General features: G+C 42.2%; 2 protein-coding genes across 2 annotated transcripts in view; one reads left to right on the plus strand and one right to left on the minus strand.

Annotated features, from left to right (window-relative positions):
* The window catches only part of tenm1 (teneurin transmembrane protein 1), a 199075-nt gene extending 194063 nt beyond the window's left edge, over positions 1 to 5012 (plus strand). The window contains 1 exon segment of the mRNA XM_063876353.1: positions 3207 to 5012. Within this exon segment, the coding sequence (XP_063732423.1) occupies positions 3207 to 3962 (756 nt within the window). The 3' untranslated portion in view covers positions 3963 to 5012.
* Positions 5013 to 5808: 796 nt separating this feature from the next.
* sh2d1ab (SH2 domain containing 1A duplicate b) lies at positions 5809 to 10121 on the minus strand. The gene is made up of 3 exons (XM_063876354.1): positions 9555 to 10121; positions 7858 to 7921; positions 5809 to 6450 (listed from the first exon to the last, which is right to left on the minus strand). Exons 1-3 carry the CDS (start codon positions 9689 to 9691, stop codon positions 6181 to 6183), a joined length of 471 nt encoding a protein of 156 aa, XP_063732424.1. The 5' UTR covers positions 9692 to 10121; the 3' UTR covers positions 5809 to 6180.
* Between the last annotated feature and the right edge of the window lie 444 nt (positions 10122 to 10565).

A 10565-nucleotide genomic window follows, 5' to 3' on the forward strand; every position in this document is an offset into this window, starting at 1 on the left:
ACACATATTCATATTAGTTGTTCGCTATTTTATGTAGGCCAATCAATTAAAAACGAGACGTTGTGAGCTGTTGATGCAAAGGGGCGCTGCTCAGTTTTAAAACAGACAGCCAGACAGGTGACGCACAGGTAGTTCGGCCTACACGTTTCACACGTAATGATCAAGTTTCAAGGTTTCAAGGTTTTATTTGTCATATGCACAGCAGATACAACGTATATGTTGGCAATGACAATCTTATGTCGCGTGCTCCTCCAACAACTCCACATACATGGTGCAAATAAGATAAATAAAATAGTGCAAAAAGAGAGAAGAATATTTACAATAACAACAATAAAGATTTGAGGATGTGAAATACATACAGTGGGGCAAAAAAGTATTTAGTCAGCCACCAATTGTGCACGTTCTCCCATTTAAAAAGATGAGAGATGCCTGTAATTTTTTATCATAGGTACACTTCAACTATGAGAGACAGAATGGGGGAAACAATCCAGGAAATCACATTGTAGGATTTTTAATGAATTAATTGGTAAATTCCTCTGTAAAATAAGTATTTGGTCACCTACAAACAAGCAAGATTTCTGGCTCCCACAGACCTGTAACTTCTTCTTTAAGAGGCTCCTCTGTCCTCCACTCGTTACCTGTATTAATGGCACCTTTTTGAACTCGTTATCAGTATAAAAGACACCTGTCCACAACCTCAAACAGTCATACTCCAAACTCCACTATGGCCAAGACCAAAGAGCTGTCAAAGGAGACCAGAGACCAGATTGTAGACCTGCACCAGGCTGGGAAAACTGAACCTGCAATAGGTAAGCAGCTTGGTGTGAAGAAATCAACTGTGGGAGCAATTATTAGAAAATGGAAGACATACAAGACCACTGCTAATCTCCCTCGATCTGGGGCTCCACGCAAGATCTCACCCCGTGGGGTCAAAATGATCACAAGACGGTGAGCAAAAATCCCAGAACCACACGGGGGGACCTAGTGAATGACCAGCAGAGAGCTGGGACCAAAGTAACAGAGGCTACCATCAGTAACACACTACGCCGCCAGGGACTTAAATCCTGCAGTTCCAGACGCGTCCCCCTGCTTAAGCCAGTACATGTCCAGGCCCGTCTGAAGTTTGCTAGAGGGCATTTGGATGATCCAGAAGAGGATTGGGAGAATGTCATATGGTCAGATGAAACCAAAATAGAACTTTTTGGTAAAAACTCAACTCGTCGTGTTTGGAGGAGAAAGAATGCAGAGTTGCATCCAAAGAACACCATACCTACTGTGAAGCATGGGGGTGGAAACATCATGCTTTGGGGCTGTTTTTCTGCAAAGGGACCAGGACCTCTGATCCGTGTAAATGAAAGAATGAATGGGGCCATGTATCGTGAGATTTTGAGTGAAAACCTCCTTCCATCAGCAAGGGCACTGAAGATGAAGCGTGGCTGGGTCTTTCAGCATGACAATGATCCCAAACACACCGCCAGGGCAACGAAGGAGTGGCTTCGTAAGAAGCATTTCAAGGTCCTGGAGTGGCCTAGCCAGTCTCCAGATCTCAACCCCATAGAAAATCTTTGGAGGGAGTTGAAAGTCCGTGTTGCCCAGCGACAGCCCCAAAACATCACTGCTTTAGAGGAGATCTGCATGGAGGAATGGGCCAAAATACCAGCAACAGTGTGTGAAAACCTTGTGAAGACTTACAGAAAACGTTTGACCTCTGTCATTGCCAACAAAGGGTATATAACAAAGTATTGAGATGAACTTTTGTTATTGACCAAATACTTATTTTCCACAATCATTAGAAAATCAATTCTTTAAAAATCCTACAATGTGATTTCTGGATTTATTTCCCCATTCTGTCTCTCATAGTTGAGGTATACCTATGATAAAAATGACAGGCCTTGTAACTTGCACAATTGGTGGCTGACTAAATACTTTTTTGCCCCACTGTACATATGTGGAATACATTGAAAGTATTTAAACACTTTACACTGTTGAATGAGGAGGTATGAGCAGATGCATATATTATGTATAGCAGATGTATATGGCAGATATGTATGATATATAGATATGTGTACTATAAACAGATATGTATGGCAGATGTGTATAATATATATATATATATATATGTATGTGTGTACTATAAAAAGATGTGAGTAGACATTCACACAGCTCAGGAGTTCAGCAGTCTTATAGCCTGTGGTATAAAACTGTCTCTGAGTCTGGTAGTCTTGGTCCGGATGCTGCGGTAGTTGCATGTTTATTATGCTCCGTGTCCAGATAGAAAGTGCAAATGCATAACGGCCAATTTTAATAAGGAATACAACAATCTAGTTCTTTAAAGATATGTAGTCAACAGCTGGGGGTTGATTAAAGTTCACTGTACACAAATTGGCAATTAGATAATGGATAACAGTCTGTGTTGATACTAGAGAAAGACAGAGAGAGAAGGCTCTCGAAGAGAGGGTGGGACAACATTCTTGAAGTGAACACCAAGTGTGAGAAGAAAGATGATTTTAACTAGTATGAAACACATTAATCCAGCTCAGAATTTAGAAACAACAAAAAAAGCAAAGTAAACATACAGTTACATGCAGTTATTGAGATCACTATTTTAATGGCAAATATGTGTGAAACATGGTGAGTGAGTGAGTGAGTGAGCGACAGAGACTGTGTGTGTTAGATAATTTATTATTGTGAATGATTTGGGATCTCCAGCTGGTCACCCTAAAATGCACCAGAATGCAGGAAATCACATCTACTGGGGGAGGACCCCCATAAACCAACGCATGATAATGACCTGGATTCGGTTTCTACTATACTCCTTCCCTTTCCACTACACTTTCTCTCACACATACATTCTTCTCTTGCATACATATATTGTCTCCAGACATGCGTATATTATTTATAGTATTAAATGTAAACATTGAATGAATGTGCATGAGAGCAAAATGTATAAATATGTGCGTCAGCATATGAATATGAGAGCAAAATGTATGAATGTGTGAATGAAAAATGTATTTTATGAGAGCAAAATGTATGAATGTGTTAGTCAAAATATATGAATATTAGATTGCAAATGTATGTAGGTGAGAGTGAAAATGTATATATATGTGAAAGGCAAATGTATGTGTGTTAGAGGACCAGTATGAATTGCGGCCTGTACGACCCCTCATAGTAGTATGTTGTGTTAACCGGTTATACTTGTGTCCCAGGTGGTGTTGGGGATCCAGTGTGAGCTGCGCCGACAGCTGAGGAGCTTCATCTCCCTGCAAAGGCTGCCTCTGGTCTCGGAGCCCGTAGGCTCCTCCTGCCACAGACCCACTCGCCCTCCCCCCTTTGGCTCACGGCCCTCTCTTCTCGGACCCAGCATCCGCTTTGCCGTCTCCCACGGCCGTGTCAGCGCTGAAGTCATCGGCGTCGCCAGCGAGGACAGCCGTCGCGTGGCCGCCATTTTAAACGGCGCTGTCCACCTGAGTGGGCTGAGCTTCACCGTGCATGGCTGCGACACCCACCACTTCCTGCAGTCTCGGCCCATCGAGGAAGACCTCGCTCTGGGGTTGGGCGTCGGCGGGCGCGTCCTGGAGAGCGGGGTGAACGTGAGCGTGTCTCAGATGAGCGCCACGGTGAATGGCAGGACTCGACGATTTGCCGATATCACCCTCCAGCAGGGGGCGCTGTGTCTGTGCGTGCGCTACGGTGGGAGTGAGGAGGAGGAGAGGGCACGTGTGAAGGAGGAGGCGAGGAAGAGAGCGGTGGAGGGGGCGTGGGAGCGGGAGAGGAAGAGGTTGGATTCAGGGGACGTGGGGAGCAGGGCGTGGAGCGAGGCAGAGAAGCAGCAGCTGCTGTCTGCAGGACTGGTTCCGGGTTACGACGGCTACTACTCCCTGCCTATAGAGCAGCAGCCGGAGCTGTCCGACTGCCCTGCCAACATCCACTTTATGACACTAAGCGAGGTGGGGGGCAGGTAACAGAGACACGTGAGCAGCCCCCCACCCCACCAAAGACTGCCTGTTTCTACTCTACTCTGATTTGTTCTAATGTTTCTATACCGTATCAAAAAAAAAGGAAGAAGACGACGACAAAGAAGAACAAGAAGAGAGATCGGGGGAAAAAATTGTTTCCAAATGCCTTTAATTGTGACAAAATGATGGTATTTTATTATTATCGTCCAGTTCTCCAATTTCTAACAGTGGCACAAGCAGTGTGGTTTGGCTGTGGCTTTGCTTTTTGTATCCGGGACTGACCGACTGACCGACTGACCAACTCACTGACGGACCGACGGACTGACTGTCTGTCATCTTGCTGTTTCAACACTGTTCATCGTTTCTTGGACTCTGATTCACTGAACTGTAGAGATGAAGACTTTTTAGGATTTGCCAGTGAACAATCCTTTTCATGACTCCAAATCAAGAGCTCTCCGGTTGCCATTTGAGTTCCCACATGGTTTACCTCGGATATACTATCGTTTACATATTGTGTAAGAGAGGCCTTGTCAACTCTGACACTCCCCTTTAGAGAAGGGAAACCTCTCCCGGTTTTCCTGCCTCTGGTGTGCTCCAACAGTAGTTTGTATGAGTGTGTATACTAAAAATCAAGAATGTACATAGCCAGTGCTTTCACACGGAAAAAAGTGCTCAACTGGAAATTCTGTTGTTCATAAGTAAGTGTCAGTATTGTTAATCAATAGAAAAACAGTTACATTTTTGCAAAGAATTATACATGGCTATAGTAAATATTCTCGCTGAAAAATCTGACTTTATTGGGTTACAATGCTGATTAAAGTTATTATGTGTGAATTACCAGATTGCATCCTGGGATTTCTCGCAGCATTGTTGCTTATTATCTCTTCCTCTGGCTGGCGGTTCCTCTTGCCTCCTCGCCACACATTCGTTGTGCGCTCTTTGTTCTCTTTTCTGGGACTTTGTAACTTTCAAATCTGTGCTGTCATTATCACCCATCATTACAGCTCACACCGAGATATGCATGAGAAACCTGCGTCTGCCGGATGAAGAAGCAGAGGAAGCAACAGAGAAAGGGAAAAAGAAATGTGACAGCTGAAGCTCAGCGAGTGGGTGGTGAGTGCAGAAGGGGCAGGACCTGGAGTTGGCTGAGCCGTTCTCTACAGCTTGTCTCCTCTCATTAGGAAATGCCAATCAGACTGCATGTGAACCACTTCCAAAGCCACAACAAAACAAAAAAAAGTGAAAGTTTGTTTTTCTTTCCTTTTTTTTTTCTTCTTAATCTAGCTACCACTAATCCACCTCCCCGTCCGTCTGCCTCTCCCGTCCACGCCGTCACTCCACCATCTGCCCACCATTAATTGTTTGTGTTTCTCTCCCTGGGCTGCGGATGACAAAGCCCCACAATGCATATGTTGTGACTGTGAGCAGGTGATATACGTTCCTCACTAGCACCGCGCCGATCGGCTGCGATGCACCTCTCTTTCTACACCATATGCTCCGATAGATACTGTCCAACCTCATCTCGCTGCTGAAAAGATGGAGGGTCCGGTTGCTAGGAGACTGCTGCATTGAAGAATCGCCTGGGCTGAATGGTTCCTCTCTCGCTCTCGCTCTCTCTCTCGCTCTCTTTTTTTTTCATAGGAAGTCAGTAATGTCAATCAGATGAATGACAGATCCCTCCCCCCTCCTCTCTCCAGCAGTCAGCATTCTCTCCACGGAGGAAATCAGTACTTCAATATGTCAAATTGAATTTTTGTTCCGCATTATATGTCACTCGGAGGTGTGTGTGTGTGTGTGGCTGTGTATGTGTGTGTGTGGCTGTGGCTTTGTGCACTACCTCATTTAAACAAAGTTTATTTCAACCAATATCATTTATTTTCTTTGCCATCCACATCACCGAATTGCATTAAGAAAACACAGCACAATATTTGTTGTCATCTTGCGTATGCAGTGATGGATATTAATGTTTCAGCAGCTGAATATTTTACATCACATCCCTGAAAGCCGTGTGATGTGCCACATATGCAGAAGAAGAAATAAAAAGGAGAGGAAGGATGCTGAGATCTGAGTCACAGCCAGATGATGAATGACCTGATTTAACAAACTGGTTAATTGGGGTGAAATGACATTTACTTCACACAAACAGCGTGCAAAATGCAACAGTAAGACATCATGGAAGACCATTTTTGGCTTAGGCTATAATCAGTAAACTGTGGGTTAACCCCTAACCCAAAGCTTGCTGCACTTCCTTCTTGTTCCTGTTTTTTTGTCCCTGAGCAGCGCGAGGCGGCTGCTGCTGGAGGTAAGAGTCTGGGCCGCTGTGTGTCGTCGACAGGCTATTACCGGCCGTCTGCGCCCCCGTGTGTGTGTGTGCCCGTCTCTGAGCTGTGACAGGGAAGAGCAGAGGAATGGCAATCCCTTGTCCGGGTTTCTCGAAAGCTGATATCAAGTTCTTGATTTTCCGAAAATATCGCTTCTGCACACCGGGAGTGGTCTGAAAACATAAGAGAGAGGCAAAGAGGCGGGGGGGGGGGGGAATCAGTGTCTCCACTTCAGAGAAAGGATAGGAAGGGATCGACTCGAAATGAGCTCACACTGATTCATTTTACACAAACACATCAAATACGCTGGAGGTCGAAGCACACACACATGTGAGCAAAGAATCAGGAGTTATATTCTCAAATATCTGATACACACTTTAAAGTAAACAAATAAGATGATGCCAGAGAAATTAAATATGTAATAGCTGCAAAAACTGCTCTGGAAGCATGGAAACGATACTCACAGGGTTTACGCTAAATTAAGAACGTTACGGTTGAAGTTCCTGCTTCAAGCGTTCACCCCCCTGGGCTTTTTTCATATCTTGTGAGTCGACAAAAAGCATTAATTTTGACATCTGAGTGTCTCGTAAGCTTTACTGAATAAAACTGACACAACACAACATGACTAGATATAAATAAAATAAAACAAAAGGTGTTACATTTATGACCTGTTTCATTTGGCTTTAGTGAAATTCAAGTTCCTGATAATCCCCATAAAGGTTCCACTTTGCACACAACTGTCACTTGTATCTCCAAACTATAAAACATTTAAAGTATTGTAATTTTGTCAAGTAAGGATTTTAAAAGAAGAAATATATTTGTGTAATCAATCATGCTGTAAGCAAATGGTGAAAACCCCCTCGAATGCATTTGGAAATCAATCAAACGCAGAGGAGCACTTTTGTCCCGCAAAGCACTTTGGCTGTTTCTGTCTCCGGCCACAAGTGTTACCTCTGTTCCCGGGGATATTTCATTAAAGTGACTGATATTGTGCATGAATAATGTAAACCTGTTATTGAGCTTGCAGTGAAATCCGTTTAATTTGAGTCCTATCTCCCCCCTATCTGTTGGCTTCATGTTGTCCGTGGGGGGGGGGGGGGGGGGGGGGGGGTAAAATGTAGTTACAACAGCACGTGGCTTTCAGTCATCAGCCAGAGACACAGGCTTCAGATGTTTCCATACGATCACATCTCTGGGTTCAATTCTCAGCGCTCAATTACATATCCCATCAGAAATCCTGTCAAATGCAATTCTACGTTTCCCCATCTCTGGAATGTATGCTGATGCTGTGGCGTCGTACATTTGTGGTGTTGGGTGTGTTGAGGTGTGTGTGTGTGTGTGTGTGTGTGGGGGGGGGGGGGGGGGTTATTGCCAAAGGAAAAAGAAGAACCAATTTTCTCAGCGCTGTCACTCCGCAAAAAAAAAGAAGCACGTGCTCGTGTTTGCCTCAAATTCACAGCTTGTGGAATTAGGCTGGCACCAAAACAACCTCTAGAACTAATAAACAGCAACCAGAGCGAGGCGGATGTGCAGCTATTTTGTGCGGAAGGAAGAGAAGTAAGAAGATAAAAATGTCTCACTTCAGCAGCCCAGGAGCCCGCGTCGTCCTTGTGGAGCCTGTACGTGTACACGAATCCACTGCACCTGCACACACACACATTGACACATGTAACCTTTGCATTCATACAATTTAGTAAAAACTTAACATACTTGAACTTCAATAGAGCAGTTTCACCTCCTGCTGCTTTATACTGTTATATTTTGTAGGCAAACTTCGTACACCAATACATTTTATACCAATAACATCAATAAACTTGTAATATAATTAATATTTCCATAGGTTACTTTTACTTTCTACATAGTGCTAGTTCTTAGCATCTTCTAGATGTGGGTTATTACTAAATACAACCAACGCATGAATTGTGATTAAATTAACCCCACCCTTACTGAGTGCAACAGTGGAGTGAGGAACACATTATTGCATCAATAAATACAAAACCATGCTTTAATATGATTTTCAGACGAGCCCTATTACAATATGAATACTTTTACTTTTTAGTAAGTCTTTAAGTATATGTTTCTGCTTACTGATACTTAATTGTTCATGCAGGAACTTAGTATTTCTACTGTTTATCATCAGAGGTTAAAGTAAATTTACTCAAGTACTGTACTAAGGTACATGTTTAAGGTACTTGTGTTTAAGAATTTTCATTTTATACTACTTTATACTTCGTCTTCATTACATTTTGGCAGCAAATAGTGTACTTTTTAGTCCACTACATTTATTTCATGACATAACTTCTAGTTAAATTTGCAGGTTTATTATATAAATACAAACATGTACATAACATATACTATTTAATTATGGATGGAGATAGCTGGCAGCACAAAAGGTTAATGTTATGTCCTTCTTTACCAGCTGCGACATCAAAAATGATAGACACCTGAGTGCATCACTTTGGATGGAGTAAGATTTGGTACTTAAGTATATTTTACTGCTAATACTTTTGTACATTGAGGTGAGCTCCTGTTGAGAACAAGTATTTGCTTTACTTTCATTATCGTGTTCATTATTTCTCTTATGAGAGGGTCACACTCAATTATTGGCCACCCTGTTCCATTGTTTCAGTTGATACTGCTGTTTTCTTCAATGTGAGGAGATCAATACTCTCTATAATAGAAGAAGATTGGATTATGTGTCGGTGTGATTCCTCAGTGAAGAAGCAGAGCTGTGTTTTTGTACTCAGTGGTGGATTGTAATGAAGTACGTAACTTATGTACCGTACTTATATTGACATACTTTTACTTTACTTGTATTTCTATTTTCTGCTACTTTATACTTCGACTCAACTACATTTTCAGAGGCAGTATTGTACTTTTTACTACACTCAGATACTTTTTGTAAATAACAACACAATCAGCTCATATGACATGATGCAGTACTTATCAATCATGTGTTACGAAGTCTAAATTGAAAAACTAGAAGATTAAAATACTTGTTCAAGTGATAAAATGGGAAAATATTCATTAGAAAGAGCTAAAGAGCTATTATGCGTACTTTCATTATTGATACTTTAAGTATACGTGTCTGATTATACTGTACTTTATGTAACTGAAACGGGTCATAGTGCAGAATGAGTACTTTAAATTACATTTTGATACCAGTACTTTTTATAACGTAGAATTTTGAATTTAGGATAATTACTTTCTATCTAGCATTTCTACTTTTACATAAGTACAGGATCTTAGTACTTTATCAACCTCTGTCTGTACTCACAGCACACACAGGCAGTAGACGCCGGGCACAGAGTCACTGTTGCGCAACAGGTAGGATCCGTCCCGGCCGTCCTGTCCCAGCCGCCTCTCCCCCTCCTCCTTTCCGATGGGCCCGTGGTACACAGACAGGTTTTCCATCTCCTCTCCCGATCTACTTCTGTATTCCTGCTCCCAATTGCCAGCTCTCCTCTCCCTCCCTCTTTCTCACTTTTAACTTTTCACTGCAGGCCTTTTTTGCTCTTCTTGTTGTTTCCTCTGCACCGGGAACACAGGTAAGGCAGCTGTCCAGCTTCTCATTTGATACCTGCTTCTTGTTGGTTCAAAATGTCCGTTTGGGAGCTCTGGCAAAAGCAGCTTTCTGGGTTTTTTTTCAGCGTCTCACCCAGACTGATGGCAGCTCTTTCTAACCTCTAACCTTTATGGCTTGTTGCAGTGCCTCCTCCTCCACACATGTGTGCACACACACTGAGATGTGGGTTTGTTTATCTCTCAGGAAATGATTGTATTTTTTTCTCGACAGGAAATAACATTAAAGATTCTAACTGAATAATTCCTCAACAATAGAAAGCACAAGAGAGGAATGAGAAAGAAGCAACATAGCTCTTTGCACATGAGAGAAGGTGTACTGTGGTGTTCTGTGACTTCTACTGTTTTCAGCAAAACGATCTTGAGGCATTGCTTAGTTTCCATATTAGCAGAAGTTTGCTTTCCCTGTCTGTTTCTAAGAATAATGATGTGGCGTATATCTCAGTTCAAAAGCGGAACAAGTATGTTTATCTTGAAGTTACATTGAGTTTGTGTATTAATACATTAACAGGAAATATTCACATATATACTGGTAAACAAGTAAAGGTTTTGCATTAAAAATCATACTAATGCTAAATAATTATCTGCAAAAAGGGGAAAACAAGTATTTATCCATGTGATTGAAGAATGATTTGTTGACTGATTTACCTTTTTATTATTCAACTACAATTCAATGGTAAATAATATTATTTTATACCACTACATT

The sequence above is a fragment of the Eleginops maclovinus genome, chromosome 23 (assembly GCF_036324505.1).
Source record: "Eleginops maclovinus isolate JMC-PN-2008 ecotype Puerto Natales chromosome 23, JC_Emac_rtc_rv5, whole genome shotgun sequence".
NCBI lineage: Eukaryota > Metazoa > Chordata > Actinopteri > Perciformes > Eleginopidae > Eleginops > Eleginops maclovinus.

What these genes read in the sequence shown, in the direction of transcription:
- sh2d1ab (XM_063876354.1), bottom strand. Translation starts at nt 9,691, where the DNA reads ATGGAAAACCTGTCTGTGTACCACGGGCCCATCGGAAAGGAGGAGGGG. An exon ending in GTCTACTGCCTGTGTGTGCT is followed by an intron (nt 7,922 to 9,554) that starts GTGAGTACAGAC and finishes GTGTGTGTGCAG; the next exon opens with GTGCAGTGGATTCGTGTACA. An exon ending in CGGGCTCCTGGGCTGCTGAA is followed by an intron (nt 6,451 to 7,857) that starts GTGAGACATTTT and finishes TTATGTTTTCAG; the next exon opens with ACCACTCCCGGTGTGCAGAA.